The 22,290-nt window shown below is 59.0% G+C and overlaps 1 protein-coding gene and 1 long non-coding RNA gene across 2 annotated transcripts; one reads left to right on the top strand and one right to left on the bottom strand.

Annotated features, from left to right (window-relative positions):
* Positions 1-1,456: 1,456 nt before the first annotated feature.
* CAPNS1 (calpain small subunit 1) lies at positions 1,457-18,988 on the top strand. Its single transcript, XM_044988730.1, has 11 exons — positions 1,457-1,576; positions 7,641-7,877; positions 11,505-11,538; positions 12,631-12,720; positions 13,651-13,708; positions 14,210-14,274; positions 15,689-15,757; positions 16,474-16,552; positions 16,658-16,774; positions 17,558-17,616; positions 18,032-18,988. Exons 2-11 carry the CDS (start codon positions 7,684-7,686, stop codon positions 18,056-18,058), a joined length of 792 nt encoding a protein of 263 aa, XP_044844665.1. The 5' UTR covers positions 1,457-1,576; positions 7,641-7,683; the 3' UTR covers positions 18,059-18,988.
* Positions 18,989-19,484: 496 nt separating this feature from the next.
* On the bottom strand, positions 19,485-22,284 carry LOC123350246. The gene is made up of 3 exons (XR_006573733.1): positions 22,082-22,284; positions 20,723-21,017; positions 19,485-19,787 (listed from the first exon to the last, which is right to left on the bottom strand). It is a non-coding gene; the product is annotated as an uncharacterized LOC123350246 (long non-coding RNA).
* Between the last annotated feature and the right edge of the window lie 6 nt (positions 22,285-22,290).

Genomic DNA, 22,290 nt, shown 5'->3' with positions numbered 1-22,290 from the left:
CACGCCCCTTTTCCTGGGGAAACCACAATGAGTTTTTCCCCACTCTGCCTCATAGTTGAACTCCCGGCAGCTAAAGAGAGATGGTAGGGGGGGTAGGAGGAGACGAGTAAGAGGCGGAGATCCAACTCCCTTAAAGAAACAGGATGTAGCTAAATCTGCCCACGCACCCAAAACCTCTTGAGTCTGGGTGCTGGGAGGAACATGATGCAGGACCCCAGAAAGCCCTGTCCAGGTGCAAATGGGTCACTTGTGCTGCCGGAAAAAGCTCTGAAGCCAGATCTCCAGCTCGAGTAAATCGGCTTCGGTCTATTGGCGTCGATGGGCCAAATTCCCAGAGGTGGTTCAGAGTCACTCCAGGATCAGAATCTGTCCCCGGTGCTGAGCAGCCAGGCTGCCCAGGCACATAAGCACTGAGCGTGGGCGATATTGTCCATGTGTCATGGGTCTCCCCTCCCGCCCAAGGGCCTCAATCCTGTGCACGCCTATGCCCGTGCAGAGCCTCAATGGCTTACATGTGGATCAGTCTGCAGGGAACTCAGCCCTCAAAGTCCTGACCCCCCTGGGCACTGCTGTGGAGTGCCTCACGGGGATGGGGTCGGGGACGTCCTTGTCCAGAACTGGGGCTCATAGGTGTTACCCTAATACCGGTATTAATCTAACCCTTAGACTTCACTGAGAATTGGGCCCCAGTAATCTTGCTTCCCAGCTCTGCCCTGCCCTAACCAGGAGGTCCCGCTCCTCTCCCCAAGCGGGGAGGAGAACCCAGGCATCCTGACCCCCTGGAACTCCATCCCACTGTTCATGGGAACAGAACCCCAAAGTTCTGAGTCCCACTCCCCCAATACTAAGCCCACCATCTAAGAAAGAGTCCCTGGGGCAGACTTGTGATGGCTGGCTCTAAGATCCTACTCAGGCTAACGGGAGAGCTGCCTGCAGGGAGTTACCCCACCCAGAGTGGCTAATTCTGCTGTGGGGGCAGGTGGGTCTTTCTCTGGGGTTGTGGGTTGGAGCCCTGCATGGGGTACATTTAGCTTTGGGCATCTATCCACCCTAACAATAGTTACACTGAATTAAGCGAGGACTCCTGGGTTCTTTCCCCAGCCCTGGGAGGGGAGTGGGGTCTAGTGGTTAGAGCAGGGGGGCTGGGAGCCGGGACTCCTGGGTTCTTTCCCCAGCCCTGGGAGGGGAGTGGGGTCTAGTGGTTAGAGCAGGGGGGCTGGGAGCCAGGACTCCTGGGTTCTTTCCCCAGCCCTGGGAGGGGAGTGGGATCTAGTGGTTAGAGCAGGGGGGCTGGGAGCCAGGACTCCTGGGTTCTTTCCCCAGCCCTGGGAGGGGAGTGGGGTCTAGTGGTTAGAGCAGGGGGCAGGGTACTGGGAGCCAGGACTCCTGGGTTCTATCTCCGCCTTGCGGGCGGCACTAGGGCCCCGGTGGATCAGGGAGGCGCCTCTAGCAGCGGCTGTAGGGCCCGCCCCGCCGCAGTGACTCGCTCGGGCGTGGTGGGTCCCGCAGTCCTGTCCCGGCCGCTGACACAGGCCCGCTGCAGGCAGAGCCCGGAGCCCCGCATCGCCTCCCGCAGGTAGGGCTGGGGGCACCCGGGGCGCCACCCCGGCTCCCGCTGGGTCCCCGGCTCCTTCCCCCAGCGGATCCCTCCACAGCCGCCCCCCGGCCTGCCCTCCTCTCCCTGGCTTCCGCTGCCCCAGATCCCCGGGGCTGTGGGCCGCTCGTGCACCGGATCCCCTCCGGCCCCCGGGATCCCCTCCCTTTCCCCCGGCAATCGCCTTCTGATCCCCTCTCTTGCCCCTGGGATCCCCTTCTGATCCCCGTGCACTGGATCCCCTTCCTTTCCCCTGGGAATCGCCTTCTGATCCCCTCCCTTTCCCCCGGGAATCGCCTTCTGATCCCCGTGCACTGGATCCCCTTCCTTTCCCCTGGGATCCCCTTCTGATCCCCGTGCACTGGATCCCCTTCCTTTCCCCTGGGAATCGCCTTCTGATCCCCTCTCTTTCCCCTGGGATCCCCTTCTGATCCCCGTGCACTGGATCCCCTTCCTTTCCCCTGGGAATCGCCTTCTGATCCCCTCTCTTTCCCCTGGGATCCCCTTCTGATCCCCGTGCACTGGATCTCCTTCCTTTCCCCCGGGATCCCTTCTGATCCCCGTGCACTGGATCTCCTTCCTTTCCCCCGGGATCCCTTCTGATCCCCGTGCACTGGATCTCCTTCCTTTCCCCCGGGATCCCCTTCTGATCCCCGTGCACTGGATCCCCTCTCTTTCCCCTGGGAATCGCCTTCTGATCTCCTTCCTTTCCCCCGGGATCCCCTTCTGATCCCCGTGCACTGGATCTCCTTCCTTTCCCCTGGGATCCCCTTCTGATCCCCGTGCACTGGATCTCCTTCCTTTCCCCTGGGATCCCCTTCTGATCCCTAAAGGTAATAAAGGTAATAATTGGAGATATACCAATCTCCTAGAACTGGAAGGGACCTTGAAAGGTCATCGAGTCCAGCCCCCTGCCTTCACTAGCAGGACCAATTTTTGCCCCAGATCCCTAAGTGGCCCCCTCAAGGATTGAACTCACAACCCTGGGTTTAGCAGGCCAATGCTCAAACCACTGAGCTATCCCTCCCCCCACTGTGCACTGGATCCCCTCCCTTTCCCCTGGGAATCGCCTTCTGATCCCCTCCCTTTCCCTCGGGATCCCCTTTTGATCCCCATGCACTGGATCCCCTCCCTTCCCCTGGGGATCCTCTCTGGCCCCCTGGATTCCCTCCCTGTCCCCCGGGAATCGCCTTTGATCCCCTCCCTTCCCCTGGGGAATCCCCTCCTGCCCCCCCGGGATTCCCTCCCTTTCCTCTGGGAATTACCTTCTGATCTCCCCCCTCCCCCTGGGAATTCCCTCCCTCCCCCTGGGATCCCTTCTGCTCTCTGAGCACTGGATCCCCTCCCCCTCCCCCTGGGATCCCCCCACACTAGATCCCTCTTTCCTGGGATCCTCTCCTGATCACTATGCACTGGATCCTCTCCCTTCTTCCAGGAACCCCTTCTGCTCCCTGAGCACTGGATCACCTCCCCTTCCCCCCTGGGATTGCCTCCTGTTTTCTGCACACTGGATCACCTCCCTTCCTATGGGGATCCCCCTTCTGATCCCCCATGTGCATTGGATTCCTTCTTCTTTCTTCCCTGGAGATTCCCCATGTGCTTTGGATCCCCTCCCCTTTTTCCACTGGGGATGCCCTTCTGATTCCCCATGTACATGGGATCCCCTCCTGCCCCCATGCACACTGGATCCCCTCCCTTTTCTTCCCCAGGATTCCCTTTTGAATCCCCCCACACTGGATCCCTGCCCTTCCCCTGGGGGGTCTCTGATCCCCTCCCTCTGGATCCCCTCTTTTCTTCCCTGGAGATTTCAGCTCTTCACACATTGGATCCCCATGGGGCTCAAATTCTTTCCCTCCTCCATCCTCTCTATCCTTCTCCCTTCCCTGGAGATGTGTCCCTCTGGGTTCCTCCCTCCACAGCAAGAGTCTAAATCCCTATCTGGTAACCCCTTTGCCCCATTAGATCCCTTGAAATCTACCCTCCACTCCTACGCTGGGGCCCTTTCTCTCCTCTGCTGGGCTCCCACTCCGTCCCTTTGCACCTCCAACTTTCCGCTTTCTTTGGATTCCTCCCCTGGGATCTCTAGGGCAGCGGCTCTCTACCTGTCCAGGTGATTGTCCCAAGTCTCGCGTGCCCCCAAACTGCACCTCGCTTCAGACCGACTTGCTTGCCAAAGCAGACCTCAAAAGGCCAGCGTGTCCCAGCCCGCTAGCCCCGAGGAATGACTGACTTTCTCATTGTGACCAGAGCCTTCCCAAAAGAAATCCGTCGGAATATCAATGTTGCACTTCCGTTTCGGTGGGTCTTCCGTAGAGCAGCCTACGGGAGTCCTTGGCTGCAGGAGGTTTTAGTTTGTTGTGACCTCGCTGGTGCTTTTTGTGCAGCCTGTTGTGAAATGGCGTGGATGGACCCCTTGGAAGACCTCTGCGTAACCCCAGGGGTATGCGTACCCCTGATTGGGAACCCCTGCGTGTCCTGTCGTCTAAATAAGCCTTCTGCTATACTGGCTGGCTGAGAGTTACTGTGAATCGCAGGAAGCTGGGGGTGCAGGGCCCTGACTCCCCCGCACTCCGTGACATATGCGTACCCCTGATTGGGAACCCCTGCTCTAGGGGAGACTGTTAGGACTAGATTCTCTCTTCCCCTTCTCCCGCCACCCCACTGGATTCCTCCCCCCCGGGGACAACTTCCACCTCTACGCTGGATCACCCCACTACCATCCCTCCTCCTGGGATCCTTCTCTGGGGGAGATTTCTTTACACCGGATTTCTTCCCTTCCACCTGGATTTTGGGGGATCTTCTGCTTCCTCGTTGCAGTGGATTCCTTTCCCCACAGGGATCTCTTGACCCCCTTTACGCTGGGGGTCTTTCTTCTCCTTTACCCTGGATTCCTCTCACCCGTGGGGAACGTGGATACCTCTCCCCCACAGGGACCGTGGGTGTTTGGGTGTCTCCTCTGACCCAGCGGGGAGGGGATCTCTTCCCGTTGGCTCATGTCCCCCATTAACCCCCCCTCCAGCAGACGGGGTGGCGAGTGGCCCGCACAGCCCTGGGCCTGACAAGGCTTCTTGCAGGCCGGTGCTGGGTCGCTGCCCTCCACCCCTCACCTGTCCCCGCAGCTGGCTGGAGCCTGTGGACCCGGCTTGGCCTCGCACCCTGGCTGCTCCCATGGAGACAACGCCCCATTGTCTCTCTCTTCCCCCAGGCTTCTGGCCTGGTGCCCAGAGGCCTCCCGCGGCTCTAGCATCTGCTCCTTTCCCCAGCTGACGCCCGCACCCGGCTTTCCTGCCCCCGGGCTGCTGCAGTTCCGGCTCTGGGGCGCTCTCCTCGCTTTTGCGCGGCCTGGAGGATGAGGCGAGGCCTCGTAGCTCCTGGGTTCTGTTCAGGGGTCTCAGGTGCAGAGGGCAGGCAGTGGGGTCTGGTGGTGAGAGCAGGGGGGCTGGGAGCCAGGACTCCTGGGTTCTCTTTACAGGTGGAAGGGGAGTGGGGTTTAGTGGTTAGAACAGCAAGGCTGGGAGGCAGGACCCCTGGGTTCTGTTCCCAATTATGGGAGGGGAGGGGAGTGGGGTTTAGTGGTTAGAGCGGGGGGGGGCTGGGAGGCAGGACTCCTGGGTTCTCTTTACAGGTGGAAGGGGAGTGGGGTTTAGTGGTTAGAACATCAAGGCTGGGAGCCAGGACTCCTAGGTTCTGTTCCCAACTCTGGGAGGGGAGTGGGGTCTGGTGGTTAGAGCAGAGGAGTGCTGGGAGGCAGGACTCCTGTTTCATTCCCCCACCGCACTTGATTAAACAGAGAGAAAGGTGGGTAGCTGAGTCCATAAAACGTTTACTGTCGTACCCGGCTTGTCCTGTGAGCTAGACTGGCCTCGGGGTGTCGCGTGCTAAAGCTGTCTTGGCAGAGACCCTACTGAGGCCCAGTCAAATCGGTTTGACTTGCAAATCAAGCCACGGGTATCAGCTGGGCCTTTGCTGGGGACACGGCTCAGCTGAGGATCCTGCATCTCCCAGGCTTGTTCTCCCCGACTGCCCTGGGGCAAGTCAGCAGATGCGTTTTGTGGGCAGCTGAGATGGGGCCAGTTTAGCCCAATCACCTTTCTTCTCCCCCCCCCCCGCTTATAAATGCCCCGTAGGTGTAGACAATGCCCCAGTGTTCTCTGATTTGCATCGTCTGGGCGCCGCTATTCCTGCAGCGCCGGCATTAAATCGTCCAAATTGCTCCCCAGTCCACTGAAACTGGCTGGTGATTTCGCCCGCTGAAAGGAGAAGAGGGAAGACAGTCGCTCATGAAACAAAGTTCTTTTGTGTCCCTCGGCATCACCGGCCAGATTTTAAATGAACCCTGGTGGTCCCGCCAGGTGTTTATGGCGGGTGTTTTCCCTGTTTCACAGTGGGGGAAACCGAGGCACGGGAGAGGGCGTGACTGGCCCGAGATCACATGGGAAGTTAGTGGCAGAGCGGGGAGGCCTGGCTTCCAGTCTCTCCCAATCCAACTTCTAGACTAGGGTCTGCTTGTGCTTAATTTTTAGGTCCGTCCCAGACCCAAACCTGAGCCGATCGAGTCATTTTCTGACCCAACCCTTCTCCCCAAACCTGTGGCCGTGCCACCGGCACCTCCTGCCCGTGGGGTTGGCACAGCGGCGGCTGCGTGGCCCGGCCCGGCCATCTACTGCCCGCTGTTGGCGTCGTGTGGAGTGAGGGGCACAGTTTTCCCACCCGACGCAGACCCAACACTTGTAGTTGGTCCTGTCGGGTTCGGGTCAGGTTGCAGGGCTCTGTGTTAGACTGTATCCCACTGCCCAGAACTGCGGATAGAACCCAGGAGTCCTGCCCCTGCCCCACGACCCACATGTTAGTCCTCTCTGAGCTGACTGCGTTCCTCTCCCAGAGCTCAGAACGGATGTACGGCGAGAGAGATTCCAGAGTTCTGTCATTTGTATTGTTGCCCATCACCATTGTATCTGGGCTTTTTCCACTAGCAAAATCCCCTGTGGATTTCATAGAGTCTCTGCCATGTCTGCCTTTTTTTGGGGAAAAAATCCTGGCTGGGGTAGGGATTTGAGGTTTTATTTTGCTGGTTTTTATTAATTTCCCCTCTTTCTTGCTTGTTTTGTGTCTGTGCGGTGGGTTGGTTGGGGCTAATTGCGTCTCAGGCGTTGTCTGTGTCAGCCTGACAGTGGAAAGGTTTTTCTCAAAGTTGGGGACTTTGAAGTGTTTTCAGAGCTGGGGCTAGAACCCAGGAGTCCTGGCTCTTAGCTCTGCTGCTCTAACCACTAGACACCACTCCCCTCCCAGAGCTGGGAATGGAATGTGAGAGTCCTGGCTCCCAGCCCCCATGCTCGCCTTCCAGAGCTGGGGTTAGAACCCAGGAGTCCTGGCTCCTAGCCCCTGTCTTTCCCCGCTCTAACCACTAGTCCCTGCTCCTCTCCCACAACTTGGAATAGAATGTGAGAAGCCTGGCCTCCACCCCCCCACCCCATGCTCCCCTTCCAGAGCTGAGATTAGAACCCAGGAGTCCTGGCTCCCAGCCCCCTCCCCTCTAACTACTAGACCCCGCTCCTCTCCCAGCACGCTGTCTATCTGCAAAAACATGGCACCAGATTCCAGGGGTTACTCTCCAGTTTGACTCCCTGTTTTGGCAACACCCGATCCAGATCCTGCCAGGTCCTGGGGCCCTACCCCGTCCAGGAGCTAGAGGGTCTCCTGCAGGTTTGGGCCCGGACGTTGTCCGGGAGTGTGCCTAACTAACCAGCCGCTTGTGCCAGCCGCCTCCCAGGGCATCCTGCCTGCCCACCTATGAGCAGCTTCTGCTGTGAGGTATCCTGAGCAAACACCGTGTGTGGAGTGGAGGGGGCAGTTACTCCTGAGCAAAGGGACTGTGCTGAAAACCTGCCTGAGGGAGACGTCGTTTCCCCAAGGGGAAAGGGGTGGCCGTGCTTTGTGGACCAAGGCCATTGCAGAACCAGGGGTGGGTTGAGGGGGAGTGAAACTGACCAGCCGGTGGGTTGAGGGGGAGTGAAACTGACCAGCCCTTTGTCTGTTTTCTTTCCAGCCCATCTTTTTGCAGGTCTTTCTCCGGCTAGGAAACCGCCCCGATGTTCCTGGTCAAGAACTTCCTAGGAGGAGGAGGGGGAGGAGGCGGCGGCGGTGGAGGTGGGGGCTTCGGGGGGAACATCGGGAACGTGATCGGAGGATTCCTGAGTGGCGGCGGTGGAGGAGGACGGGCTGGAGGTGGGGGAGGCGGCGGCGGAGCCATGGGCATCATTGGAGGAGTGATCAATGCCATCAGGTTCGTACGTAGCCTCCTCGTTGTCGTTGTTACTGGTATTGTGCTAACGCCAGGGCTCCATGACCGAGACCGGGGCCCCGTCGCGCCGGGCGCTGCCCAGACACTCAATGACCGAGATCAGGGCCCCATCAGGCCGGGCGCTGCCCAGACACACAGTGACAGAGACCGGGGCCTTTTCAGGCCAGGCGCTGCCCAGACACACAGTGACCGAGATCGGGGCCCCGTCGCACCAGGCGCTGCCCAGACACACAGTGACTGAGATCCGGGGGAGTGCCTTTGGATCAAGGACAGCGGGATGAGTTTGATTGTGCCAGTCTCCAATAGTGGGAGAAGAAACCCCAGACAGGCTCCTTAATTGATGTTGTTCTGTCTGCTGGGCGAAGGTGCTGGCTTGAATGGCTGGCTCTGCAGGGCGGGCGCAGCATGCGGAGTAGCATGGGAATAATAATACTTCGCCCTTGTCTAGCGTTTTTCATCTGCAGCTCTCAAAGCGCTGCATTAGGGAGGGCAGAATCACGGAGATGTCGGACTGGAAGGGACCTCGAGAGATCACCTAGTCCACACCTCTTCCCCCCCTCCCCTGCACTGAGGCAGAGCCAGGTAAACCTAGACCATGCCTGAGAAGGGTTTTTCCAGCCTGTTCTTAAAAACCTCCAACAGTGGGGATCCCACAACCTCCCTTGATTGCCTGTTCCAGAGCCGAACTCCCCTGAGAGTTAGAAAGTTTTTCCTAATACCTCACCTAAATCTCCCTTCCCGCCAGTTAAGCCAATTCCTTCTTGTCCTTGCCTCCAATGGATGTGAAGAATCACCGTCCTCTTTATGACAACCTTTTACAGGTCACGATCCCCATTTTATAGATAGGGAAACTGAGGCCCAGTAGGTGACGTGCCTGAAGTCACCCAGCAGGCCAGCGGCTGGGTCAGTCTGTCATCCCCAGCTGCTGTGCCCTGCCCCGACCCAGAGGGACCCGCTTTAGAGGGGGAGAGGAGAGGAGAGATCAGCCCTGGTGGCTGCTGAGTGGCCGGGTAGGGTAGTGGATTATGTGCCAGGGGCATAGATTTTGCTAGGAACTGGACTGAGACCTCCCGAATTCATTACAGGCAGGGGCCACCATACAGCCATCCAGGGTAGGGAGTGTAACAATTTTCAGCCAGGCCAGATTCGAACCGGTGAACCCGTAGGTGAAAGGCTCCCTAGCCAGCTCCTAAAGAGGCTGACTGTGTCCCGGCTGATATTGTGGTTTGCCGTAGGGGCCCGTTTATTGGTTGCATGCGTGTTCATGCTCTTCTCTGGACTTGCTCCAGTTTCTCCACATCTTTCCCGAAATGCGGCACCCAGAACTGGACACAATACTCCAGCAGAGGCCTACTCAGCGCAGAGTAGAGCGGAAGAATGACTTCTCGTGTCTTGCTTGCAACACGCCTGCTAATACAGCCCAGAATGATCTTTGCTTTCTTTGGTCTGCTCAGGCTCTGACCCCCAGACTCCTTTCCGCAGAACTCCTTCCTACGCCGTCGTTTCCCATAGTCCTTCCTAAGTGGAGCACTTTGCATTTGTCCTTGTTGAATTTCATTCTATTTACTTCAGAGCATCTCTCCAGTTTGTCCAGATCATTCTGGATCTTAACCCTCTCCTCCAAAGCACTTGCAACCCCTCCCAGCTTGGTATCACCTGCAAACTTTAGAAGTGTCCTCGCTCTGCCGTTATCTAAATCACTGATGAAGATATTGAACAGAACCAGACCCAGGACTGATCCCCACTCGTTATGCCCTTCCAGCACGACTGTGAATCGCTGATAACTACTCTCTGGGAACGTATCCCAGATCTTTCTGGGATCTGCTGGCGCTGAGGCACCAGAGGAGCGTGTGGTGTTTGGGGGTTCACCCGGCTGGGCGAGGTGCTGGCAGGCCGAGACAAAGGAACTGAGCATTTTGATCTCTGACCTAGAGCCTGGCCTGGAAAAGCTGGACAGGAGACTGGGCGAGTGGAGGCGTCTTGAACAAAGACCGTGTCTTGCTCGTTCAGGTGCGAGTCTCTGAGATGCTCGTTTTCCCTTTAATTCCCGTCTCGGCCTTTCTCCCTGTTACTTGGCATCACTTGACCCACGGGCCTTTGTGAATCAGCTGGCTTGGCTTTCATCTCCAAATCACAAGGGTCTGCCTGATGGGATGGAGGAGAGGCCGAGGACCTGTTGCTTTCTCGGTGGGGGCCCAGTGAGAGGGGCTGGTCCCTCCAGGACGATTTCGGAGCTGGAGGGGTCCTGGTTTCAGCCTGCAGGCTGGGGAAAGCCAGGGCATTGAAGGCACCCAGAGTTACAGGGCAGGCGGTGACCCATGCCCTTACTGGTCGGGCTTCAACCCCAGAATCCCGTGGCCTCTTGAGGGTAGTGGATTCTCCCTGGCTAGGAGGTGTTGCTTTGAATGCGGTGCCCTGGCCTGTTGATTGCGGGGGGAGGGCTGGGGATTAGGGCAGGCTGGGCGGCTCCGCCTTGCTTTGGTTTTCCGTCAGACTGGTTTGCCCACATAGCGGGAACTAGCTAGAGGCACAGGCCCCAGGACAACCCTGCCCGTGCCCCTAGAGGAGCGCAGGGGAGAGTCCCTGTTTTCTCTGTCCCTGCCTCGGTTCTTCCCCTGATGCTGGGCTCTTCTCTCATCACTGATATTCCCCCAGCGCTTTCCATACATAAGATTCCCCAAGCACCTGGCAAACCATATATGCAGGGCCCCCTCACCCAGCACTGAAATGCAGCTTCCTCTGGGGGTGGGATGTGGCAGCTGTTTATACAACGATCCCTCACCCAGCACTGAAATGCAGCCACCTCTGAGGGTGGGATGTGGCAGCTGTTTATACAGGGATCTACCCTAAATTAGAAAGTGGTTCTGCAGTTTATTATGCCATGTATTGTGTGTAGGGGAGGCGGGGTGGTCTAGTGGCTAGAACACTGGGCTGGGAGAGAGGAAGACTAAGTTCTGTTCCCAGCTCTGCTGTTGTCTCTGTGAGAGCCTGGAGGTAGCTCTGTGCCTCAGTTTCCCCCTCTGAATAGCAGGGAGGTGCTCTTACATGTATTATGGTGGCACCCTAGGAACCCCAAGAGTGGGCCAAGACCCCGTGATGCCAGGCGCTGTCAGACACACAACTAAAAGGTGGCTCCTGTTGCACCTTTCACGTGTCAAGTGAAACGATGCAACAGCCATATCTTCACTTCCGGGACGCTTTTGCCTCAGCCACCTCTCTTCTATAGCACTCGAAATATTAAATACATTAAATATTAAGGAACTGGACTGGGACTCGGGGGATCTGGATTCAGTGCCTGGCTCCGCCACTGGGCTCCCTGTGTGATCTTGGGCAAATCACCACATCTCTCTGGGCCTCAGTATCCCCATCTGTAAAACGGGGATAATAACTCTTGAGAGCAGGTACTGACTCAGTCAGGTTCTGTGCAGCGCCCGGCCCGACGGGGCCCTGGTCTCGGTCGGGGTCTGGCCAGTGCCCGGCGCGGCAGGTCCCTGATCTCAGCTGGTGCTGCCATAATGCAAATATATAATAACTTTACCAGATGGACTTGTGTGTCTGTAAAAGGCCCTTCGTAATTGTTTCCTCTTTCTTTCCCCCTCCATGTCACAGCGAAGCAGCAGCTCAGTATAATCCGGAGCCACCGGTAAGTCCTGATGACAGCTCTCCTGTCCTAGCCCTGCCTGCGCTGGTTCTAACGACTCCTGTCAGACATTAACATGGGCCCTGGGCATGCCGAGTTTGTAGCCAGGCGTGTGGGGGAGGGTTCACTGGTACGGAGCCCCGTTGCCCTGGTGGGGGTAAGCCGCGTGAATGCAGGCGTCTGCCCACGACCGAGTGCTCTGCGGTTTGGTTTGGTTTGGTTTTCAAAGTGATTTGCAAAGAGAAGTAAATGGGCCTTGGCTGCTTGTTTATGGAGCACAAAGACAGCCCAAGGTGGCATGTCGTACATTAGAAATTCAGGTCTCCTTTTCCTGTTTGTCCTGGAGGACACTGGATGGCTGGAGAACTGGATCGTGCCCTGCAAAGAAAATCTCACTGACTGGAAAAGGGAGGGGAAAGTGGCTTTTATTATTGGGATTGTCTCTCCTTGAGCCAGAGTCTCCTCTGGTGGTGTAAACTGGTTCTCTTGAAGTCAGTGGAGTAATGCTGGTGTGCCCTGGCTGAGGCTCTGGCCTCACTGACTCCAATGGAGTGATGCCCATTTACACCAGCTGGGGATCTGATGCCAATGGAGTGACGCCCATTTACACCAGCTGGGGATCTCACGCCAATGGCGTGACGCCCATTTACACCAGCTGGGGATCTCACGCCAATGGCGTGACACCCATTTTCCCCACCGGGAAGCCTGTCTTCTTCCTGATTTACGCCAGCTGAGTATCTGGCCCTTTGGGGGTTGTCAATGTCCAGCCCTATTTAATTCAGGGCACTCTTGGGAGGAAACACTTTCTGCTAACGATCCACCCCAACCTGCTTATAAAATATCCAAACCCACCTTGCAATGAGCTGAAAGTCTCCGGCTTTCCTTGTCTATCCAGACAAGAGCTGGGTTCCCAGATATCCCCTCCTCTTGGACGAGGTCTCCGTTTCAGATGCTTAAACGTTTTTTGCTAAGGAATCTGCACCTGCCGGTGGGTGACCCTTTGGGTCAGTGTAGAGACATGGATCTACGTTTAAACCACCCTGGCTATTTATATTTTGTAACTTTCCGTTTCTTTCTGCCCCCCCCCCCCCCCAGCCCCCTCGCAGCCACTTCTCCAATGTGGAAGCTAACGAGAGCGAGGAAGTACGCCAGTTTCGGCGCCTCTTCACGCAGCTGGCCGGAGATGTAAGTATTTTACCGTCCTCTCTCTTTGCGTCCATCAGAAAGGGTCCCCGGCCCAGCCCTGAGGGCATCCCCTGGGCCAAAATTTTCACCGAGGCCCTCTGCTTTTTATTTTAGGGGGGCTCAGAATCTGAGACTCCTTGGGCCTGATCCCCAGCCAATTCACAACTGCTTTGCAAATCAGGCCCCAGAAGCAAAGGCCTCTGGGTGCCCTGTGACCTTTCCTCTCTGTAGATAGCCCTGCCCAGAATCCTTTGCAGCATGGGACTCTAGTGGGTTGTGGGTAGGGCCCTACCAAATTCACGGACGTGAAAAACGCGTCACGGACCGTGAAATCTCGCCTGCCCCCGTGAAATCTGGTCTTTTGTGTGCTTTTACCCTATACTATACAGATGTCACGGGGGAGGCCAGCGTTTCTCAAATTTGGACTCCTGACCCAAAAGGGAGTTGCAGGGGGGGGTCACAAGGTTATTTTTGGAGTGTGTGGTGGTGTCACCCTTACTTCTGCGCTGCCTTCAGAGCTGAGCAGCTGGAGATCAACGGCTGTTGGCCGGGCACCCAGCTCTGAAGGCAGCACCCCGCCAGCAGCAGCATAGAAGTAAGGATAGAGGTATCTCACTCACGCACGCATGCACGTACGTTGTGTCAGGACTCCTACAATTACAGCACCCTGAAATTTCAGATTGAAATAGCTGCAATAATGAAATTTACAATTTTTAAAATCCTCTGACTCTGAAATTGACCAAAATGGACTGTGAATTTGGTAGGGCCCTAGTTATGGGGTGAGGAATGGGTCCAAGGAGGCAGCCGCCTCCATCCAGGAGCAGCCGGGAGGTGGCTCCCTGCGGGTCGAGGTGCTCCAGAGAGACCAGGCAGGGTGAGCGTTACTCCAGCCCGGTGTGACGTCCCCCTTGTCTCTGTGCTTTGCGGCAGGATATGGAAGTGAGCGCCTCCGAGCTGATGAACATTCTCAACAAGGTGGTGACCAGACGTAAGTGGGGCCCGCGGTCCGTTTTAAATCAAATCCTGCATCGGTTGATTAATTTACGAAATGGTTAAAAGGTCCGGGCTGCCTGTCCTGTGGTGCTCGGTAACTGTCCCTCCTGAGGCTACAGGGGACCTAGGGAATGCCAGGACTCCTGGGTTCCTTTCCTGGCTGGCTCGGGTGAGCTGCTGTCCATGCTTTAGTTTCCTAGATTCATCAGTTTTAAGAGAGTTTTGTGATCATCTCGCCTGACCTGTATAACACAGGCCAGAGCTTCCTGCTTCCAGCCCATATCTGGTGGCTGAGCTAGCCGGCTGCCCTCTCTGAGCAATGGGGGACGATGCTGAACTTCTGGTATCTCCATGGCACTGAGACGCCTGGCACTGGACTCCGCACCCCAGAGGCAGTAGCGTCGAGGCCGTGCAGAGCTCCGGGGCCTGGAGCCCTGTCGTATTTACGCCTCCCGCGTCATCTGAAATTGCTCGAACCTGCTCTCTTGCCTTCCAGATCCCGACCTGAAGACGGACGGGTTCGGGATTGACACCTGTCGCAGCATGGTGGCCGTCATGGATGTATCCTCCTCCCGAACTGACGTCTGAGCCCAGGAGCCTTTAAAGATACATGGGCCTGATTCACAGCTCCCACGCCCCCTGTGCCTGGGGCAGGGATGGGCGGTGGGGGGCTTTAAGCCCCCTTTGCTCTCCCTATATTCTAGGCCCAGCCCAGCCCCTGCTATCAGTCTCCGGGCTGCCCTAACTCACACTTCACCCGCTATGGGCTCTGGGGGGCAGAGAATAGCCACAGGGCAGTGCGCTCTGGCCACGCCCCCGATCCGCCCCCTATGGGCCCTGCCGGGCAGGGAATAGCCACAGGACAGTGCGCTCTGGCCACGCCCCCGATCCGCCCCCTATGGGCCCTGCTGGGCAGGGAATAGCCACAGGACAGTGCGCTCTGGCCACGCCCCCGATCTGCCCCCTATGGGCCCTGCCGGGCAGGGAATAGCCACAGGGCAGTGCGCTCTGGCCACGCCCCCGATCTGCCCCCTATGGGCCCTGCCGTGCAGGGAATAGCCACAGGGCAGTGCGCTCTGGCCACGCCCCCGATCTGCCCCCTATGGGCCCTGCCGGGCAGGGAATAGCCACAGGGCAGTGCGCTCTGGCCACGCCCCCGATCTGCCCCCTATAGGCTCTGGGGGGCAGAGAATAGCCACAGGGCAGTGCGCTCTGGCCACACCCCCGATCTGCCCCCTATAGGCTCTGGTGGGCAGAGAATAGCCACAGGGCAGTGCGCTCTGGCCACACCCCCGATCTGCCCCCTATAGGCTCTGGGGGGCAGAGAATAGCCACAGGGCAGTGCGCTCTGGCCATGCCCCCGATCTGCCCCCTATAGGCTCTGGGGGGCAGAGAATAGCCACAGTGCAGTGCGCCCCCCATGGGCCCGGCATAGCCACAGGGCAGTGCGCTCTGGCCATGCCCCCGATCTGCCGCCTATGGGCCCTGCCGTGCAGGGAATAGCCACAGGGCAGTGCGCCCCCCATGGGCCCGGCATAGCCACAGGGCAGTGCGCTCTGGCCACGCCCCCGATCTGCCCCCTATGGGCCCTGCCGGGCAGGGAATAGCCACAGGGCAGTGCGCTCTGGACACGCCCCTGATCTGCCCCCTATGGGCCCTGCCGTGCAGGGAATAGCCACAGGGCAGTGCGCTCTGGCCATGCCCCCGATCCGCCCCCTATGGGCCCTGCTGGGCAGGGAATAGCCACAGGGCAGTGCGCTCTGGCCACCCCCCCGATCTGCCCCGTGCTGGGGCCCGTACGCCCAGCTCCACGCTGTCCGGGGAGATCCCCTGCACAGGTGAGAGTCTCGGGGGGGGGGGGGCCGTTTCCACCCACGTTGAAGGCCCCTGTGCTGCCGGATCCCCTCCCTGCGGCTTGGCGGGGCCCCGGGTGGCTTTGGCCGACGTCTTTGTTCCTTGACCTCGAGCGCGTCAGAGCGACACGACCGGGAAGCTGGGCTTCCAGGAGTTCAAGTATTTGTGGGGAAACGTCAAGAAGTGGCAGGTAGAGAGGCGGGGGGAGGGGGGCGGCGGCTATCGCGCGTGGCTGAGACCCGATTGTACCCCCCCCCTCCAGGCGTGGGGACAGGAGGGGGAACGAGAGACCTTGGGGCTCCCAGTCTGGGGTGGGGCCTTTTCAAGAGCGCTGGACTCCAAGGAGCCTTCCCGGCTGGAATTGACGTGTGTCACTTTCAGCCGTGGGGGGGCCTTGCTGCTGCATTGCCTTCTGGGTACCCAGAATTCCCAGCGCCGCTCCCCTGCCTATGTGCCAGAGGTACCGGGGGTGTCCGGCAGGGGAGCAGCTGTGAATCTCGGGTGAGGATAGAGACAGCTGGGATCCAAACAGTCCCCTCCTTGGGGGCAGAGTTAAGGGGCTGCGTTGCCCATGATGTGTCCCCCCCCACACTCCGTCCGTCACCCAGCATTCTAGGGAGGGGCTGCCATTTTAGTGGGGGCGGACACGTCTCTCTCATATCCCTCCTGCCCCCCATGTGCCACTTGAGCGGTGGGGTGGTGGTTTCTTATTTCCCTCCCCCACTCTGCCATTCTCGGGGGGGCGGATCTCGGCTTCTGTCCCTTCCCCCCTCGCCCATGTCTGCCATCCCTCTGCCTGTGGTCCCCCTCCCTGCCCAGGCTCAATCTGCGGCTCTGTGTTTGTGCTGAGGGGGGGGGACTCTCTTATCGCATAACCAACTTGTACCCCTCCTTCCCCCCCGCCAGTGTGTCTACAAACAGTTCGACACGGACCGATCCGGCACCATCGGGAGCAGCGAGCTGCCAGGCGCCTTCGAGGCGGCGGGTAAGGAGCCACTGAGGGGTGGGATTGGCGGGGGGGCAGGGGGGGGACCCACAAGGGCTGTCTCAGGTGGACGGGGAGTGACTGTCTCTCCCCCCCTCCCCACAGGCTTCCGGCTGAACGAGCAGCTGTACCAGATGATCGTGCGCAGGTACTCGGACGAGAACGGCCAGATGGACTTCGACAACTTCATCAGCTGCCTGGTTCGCCTGGACGCCATGTTTCGTAAGTGGCCTGCGGGTCGGCCCTGGGGATGGCGGAGGGGAGGGTTCTGGAGTCCTCTGCCCCCCTCTGACCACTCCCCCCAACCCCGCCTCTAGTGTGAGCCGGGCCCCTCCCATCTGGGTTTTTCTCCATGCGTGTACAGCGCCCGGCCCGTTATGCGAATGCAAGAAATAATCCAACCCCCCCCCCGCAATGGTGGATGATGCCTCCTGAGCTGGTTTCTCTCTCATCCCAACCCCTCTGCCCTGGCCTCTGGCGAACTGGATTTCTGTCAGTGACTGGGCGCTCCAGCCAGAAACCGGGAGGTTAATCCTAACCAGTTCATGGGAACCCCCTGGTCCTGGACCTGTGGGTTGTGACTTCAAGTGGGTGGGTCACCGGCATTTGCGTGGAAGGGGGGGGCGTTAGTGATCAGAGCACAGGGATGGAGGTCAGGACTCTTGGGTTCCATCCCCAGCTCTAGGAGGGGAGTGGGGGCTAATGATTAGAGCAGGGGTTGGGGGGCGCGCTGGGAGCCAGGACTCCTGGGTTCTATCTCCATGAGCAGATGTTAGAGATCGGGGTGGTTCCTGTTGTGCTGGGTGCTGCGGGCACATGCTGAGAGACGGTCCCTGCCCCAGATTTAGACAGCCGAGATAGACAAGGGGGGAGGGAGAGAGAGGCAGGATTATCACCCCCCCACACACCCCCCCTAGGGCTCACAGATAACCGAGATCTCCTGAGTCCTGGCCCAGTGTGTTAACCATGAGGCCGCCCTACCCCCTCTCCTCTCTCCTCCTACAGGTGCCTTCAAGTCTCTGGATAAGGATGGGGATGGGCAGATCCGGGTGACCATCCAGGAGGTGAGTGAGGCGGGAGGCTGGCTGCCCCCCGGCCTATTCTTTCCTGCTGTCTAGCAAGCAACCCCGATGTGGTTCCTGCCTCCCTTCCCCCCCCCCCCCCCCCCGCAGGGCTGGCCGGGAACTCCTGAGTTAGTGGGTCCAGCCCGGCTTCCGCAGGCCACTCCTTGGGGGGGCGGGCAGGGTCAGGGACCTTCCCAGCAGCGTGAGGAGCGGCCGCAGCCCCAGCAAAGCTGGAGTATCCTATTGGGGTCCATGGGGAATGGCCCCTCCCCCAGCCCCGCACTCCCACCCCATTGAGGTCCACGGGGAACGCCCCCTCCCCACCCCACCTTAAAAACAGGGGCCAATCCTGTCCCGCCGCTGGGTGGTCTGTATTTCGCTCTCTCACTGACCACTCTTCCGCTCTGCCCCGCAGTGGCTGCAGCTCACCATGTATTCCTAAGAGCCTGCGTGCCAGCCTGGACCGACGGCCCGGAGCGCGCCCTGGCCTCTCCGGGCTCCGTGCTGCGACCTGGGCCTCTCCACGCCAGCTGCGACCCGCCCTTCTCTTTGCTTTTGGATTCCCAACCTTCCCCGCTCCCTGGAAGACCAGATGTCCCCTGCTCTCCATCCCCCGCCTTCGCTGGCTCTCCTCCGGGTCGCTTGGGGGGCGGGGGGATGGGTGGGCATAAAACGGCTTCCGATTTCGAGGTATGTTTGCTGCCATGTGATCCGCGCTTCACTGGTCCCTCTTCGGGCCCCAAGGATCTCCCAGCTCCGGCGGGAGGGGGCAGAAATGAAGCCAAACGCAGCAATCAATGGAGCTATTGACCCCTCCCCACGTGCCGGCGGATTTTAATTTCCGGATTCCGGCTCCCTCCCTGGCTGGAATTTGCTCGGCTGAATGGGAGCCGACCAGGCCAGTTCCTTCCCTGCATGCAGGTTCTCCGCCCAGGCCCTAGAGAGGCCGGGCGGGGGCAGGTGGGAGAGCTTTTGGCTGTGGCAGACACATGGCAGCCCACCTGGCTCTCTGTCTTCCTCTAGTGGCTAGGTCACGTATAGCGATTTTTTTCAGGCTGCTGCGGTAGAGGCTTGTGCTTTTTTAGGTCCGGAGGTGCTGGGCTCGATCCCCGCAGACCACCCAAGCCAGGGAGGCATCTGATGGACAGCAAGTGCCCCCCGCCCCCAAGGGCATCGGGTGAGGCCGCCGCCTAGCTGGGGCGTATGCAAATCCGGGGCTGCCCCGCTCGGTGGTGGCATTTTCGAAGGCAGGAGGGATGCCCGGGCTGTTGGGGGTTTGCCGTGGAATGTACCAGCTGTCTCTCTCACCGACGCCCACCGTGTTTTCTAAAGCTCAATAGAAATGATAATAAAGTTCTATAATAACATGTCACCAGAGCTCGGATGCGTCTCTTTTCCGCCCCTGCGCTGCGTTCCAGCTAAACGTATGCTCCCTGCCAACCCCCTGTCTAGGAGCTGTCACTGTTTTCATAATTCGTGCCTTTCCCCCTCTCCCCTGAAGCACTGGCAGTTTAGGTCATTGCAATGCAGCTGCCTCTGGGGTGGAATGCAGCGGCTGTTTTTTAACAGCACGCAACAGCTTAACCGGCCTTCCTGTGGTGCTTGGGTGGGCCCCTTTGTCTGAGCACCTTGCGTTCTTTAATGTGCTTAGCCTCACGAGGTAGGCCAGTGCTACCCTCCCCATGCACAGGTGGGGAAACTGAGGCATGGAGCTGCAGTGACTTTCCCAAGCTTACTCAGAAGGAGCAAGGATTTCAACCTGGGTTTTGCTGAGTCCCAGGTTGGTGTCCAAAGGGGAAAATTTTAGGGACGCAGAATCATCCAAACTGGGATTTAACCAGTGGGATGTTTAGTCGCAGAAGGGTCAATGGAAAAATAAATGGGTCCCAATGTAAACACCCCCTCATCTGTAAATCCATCGAAGGACTTGCACCAGGTTTCAGCTGGTGTTAACTGAGATCAGAACCTGACCCCAGCGCCCTGAGCTCTTACTCTGGTTCCAGACTCACTTGTTACGGTGTCAACTGCCTGTCTCTGCCCTTCTCAGCATCCCGGCCTGAACGGGGGATGGGCTATTCGGTGTGGGAACCTGGTGCAGAACGGCCGTCACGTTCCACCCCAGAGATGGCAGCATTTCATTGGTGGTTGAGCGAGGCCCTGGGGAGGGAGGTCTGGAAAACACATTCCTCATTGGAGGTGGGGGGGAAGGTGCCAGATAACGAGCAGGGATAGCCCTACAGGTAAGGGTGGGGAGGGCGAGATGGTCCCGTCTCTCCCCAGATGCAGCATGGCCTAGTCCAGTGGTTCTCAAACTTTTGTACTGGGGACCCCTTTCACACAGCAAGCCCCTGAGTGCGACCCCCCCCTTATACATTAAAAACACTTGTTTATATATTTAACACCATTATAAATGCTGGAGGCAAAGCGGAGTTGGGGGTGGAGGCTGACAGCTGGCAACCCCCCCCATGTAATAACCTTGCCACCCCCTGAGGGGTCACGACCCCCAGTTTGAGAACCCCTGGCCCGGTGGCTAGGGTGGCAGACTAGGACCCAGGAGATGTGGGGTCCGTTTCTGTCTCTGCTGCCCCCCTGCTGGGGGACTTGCTTCAAATCACTGCTCTCTGCATCTGATTCCTTTCCCACCGTCTGTTGACTGAGGCTGGAAGCCCTTCAGGCCCGGAGCTGTCTCTCGCTAGGGGTTTGTGCTGGGCCTAGCACAATGGAACCTGGGCTTGAGGTGCTATTGCAACACGCAGTGATTGCTTGCCTGCCTCGGTTTCCCCATCAGTAAAATGGGGATCGTATTTATTACTCGGACTGTCAGCTCTGCGGGGCAGTGTCCATCTTTTGTGTTCCGAGTTCGTACAGCACCTGGCACAAGGAGGGGCCTGGCTCTGGACTGGGGCGCCTAGATGCTACCGCAGTACATGTAATAGCAATACAAAAAGTCCAGGGCCTAACCCCCTAGGGCGCTGGTCCACACCTCAGCCTGCCAGTTACCATGGTGCATTGAATAGCATTCCTCTCCCAGGGGAGGGGTGAGACTGAATTAGTGTATACAGTGCATTGCACATGGCATGATCCTAAACGTGCAGCTACAACCCACCTCAAACTGTTATTCAATAGCAGCTGAACTGACGGTCTCCTGAGCAGGTGCCAGTGTCCCCGCCCCTCCTCGTGCCCCATTCTCTGGGGCAGGTGCAGGGGCAGGGCTTAAGGCATAAAGCGACTCTCTGGTGATCTGTGAACTGAATAACCTCGGCACACCCAGCGTGTAGAGGAACTGGTTCGGTCGGGGCCCGGAGCAGCCTGGCCACAGTTCAGCTGGCAGGCTGGGACAGGTGGGACTGCCTGGTGGAGTTGTTCGCAGTTCACCAGGCGTCCCCGTGAGACTGTTACGCCTGGAGGGAGGAAAGCACTTGGCTTCTTGTAGCCACCGCCTGTTACCTTCTCTCCTGTGGGCTCACCACAGCCCCTAATGCCGGCCCAGACCCCCTGGTTGTTAGCACCGTGGAGTCCTGGCTCCCAGCCTCCCTGCTCTAACCACTAGACCCCACTCCCCAGCTCGGAGCAGAACCCAGAAGTCCTAGCTCCCAGTTCCCCCTGCTCGAATCACTAGGCCCACACGCCCTTCCAAGAGCTGGGCATGGAACCCAGGAGTCCTGGTGGGGGTGCTGAAAGCCAGCGAACCTGCAAAGCTCCGTTTTTACCACACCCCCAGCCCCTGGAGCCGGGACCAGGAGCAGAGCAGTGGCTCTGGGAGGGGGGAACACAGACAGGGGCAAGGGGGCCGAGACCGGGGACGCTGCTGGGGGCGGGCGTGGAGCCCCAGATGCGGGGCCGGCAGCCTGAGCCCCGTGTAAAACCCGGGGGTGCTGCAGCACCCTTACTTCCTGCATCTGTGCCCAGCCCCCGCCCCCTGTTCTAGCCACAAGACCCCACTGGGAGACGAACCCAGGAGTCCTGACTCACTGCCTGCTTAAGACAGCCACGCTGTGTGCATAGCCCGGCCTGAGGCCCTATTACAAAGGGCCCTGTCATGCCGTGGCTGGTGCAGTCATGGGCGAGAGCGAAAAGGTGTAGGGCTCTGCCAGCCATCCCAGCAGCCTGGCCCATCAACTGCGCCCCGCCCTGGCCCCTGCTCGAATCCATCGCCCCCTGCCGGCTTAGCCTCAGTCAGGCAGCTCCCCGCCAAGCACCAGTTCAAGCCACGACCCTTTTCCTTCTCAGAGGCGCGGGATTGAAAGGGCACGAGCGGGTCCGGATGCCACGTCCGTGCCAGGCTGCCCAGTGGGCTCCCAGATTGCCGGCAGGCCAGGTTGCCTGGGTTACAAAGAGGCCCATGTTACCAGGCTAAGTCACCAAGGTGCCCAGGTTGCCTGGTGCCAGGCCTGGTGGTTCAGGTTACTATGGCAAATGGCCCAGGTTGCAGTACCAAGCTGCCCAGGCGAGTTGTCCAGGTTACCATGCAAGTTGCTGGGCACGTTGCCCGGGTTACCATGCCAAGTTGCCGGGCACGTTGCCCGGGTTACCATGCCAAGTCGCCATCTCCAGCCTCCCTGCTCCCCAGCTAACGTCAGAGGCTGGAGGTTGCCCCTGGTAACAGCATCCTCAGGTGGGTGGGTGGGTACCAGCCTCAGGCTCTTAACCCACCCTGTCCCGACCCCCTTTTGC

Source organism: Mauremys mutica, chromosome 15 (assembly GCF_020497125.1).
Source record: "Mauremys mutica isolate MM-2020 ecotype Southern chromosome 15, ASM2049712v1, whole genome shotgun sequence".
Lineage (NCBI taxonomy): Eukaryota > Metazoa > Chordata > Testudines > Geoemydidae > Mauremys > Mauremys mutica.
The sequence above is the reverse complement of the archived record's forward strand: the minus strand, read 5'-3'. Positions and strand labels throughout refer to the sequence as shown.

What these genes read in the sequence shown, in the direction of transcription:
- CAPNS1 (XM_044988730.1), top strand. Translation starts at nt 7,684, where the DNA reads ATGTTCCTGGTCAAGAACTTCCTAGGAGGAGGAGGGGGAGGAGGCGGC. An exon ending in GGAGTGATCAATGCCATCAG is followed by an intron (nt 7,878 to 11,504) that starts GTTCGTACGTAG and finishes TCCATGTCACAG; the next exon opens with CGAAGCAGCAGCTCAGTATA. An exon ending in TCCGGGTGACCATCCAGGAG is followed by an intron (nt 17,617 to 18,031) that starts GTGAGTGAGGCG and finishes TCTGCCCCGCAG; the next exon opens with TGGCTGCAGCTCACCATGTA.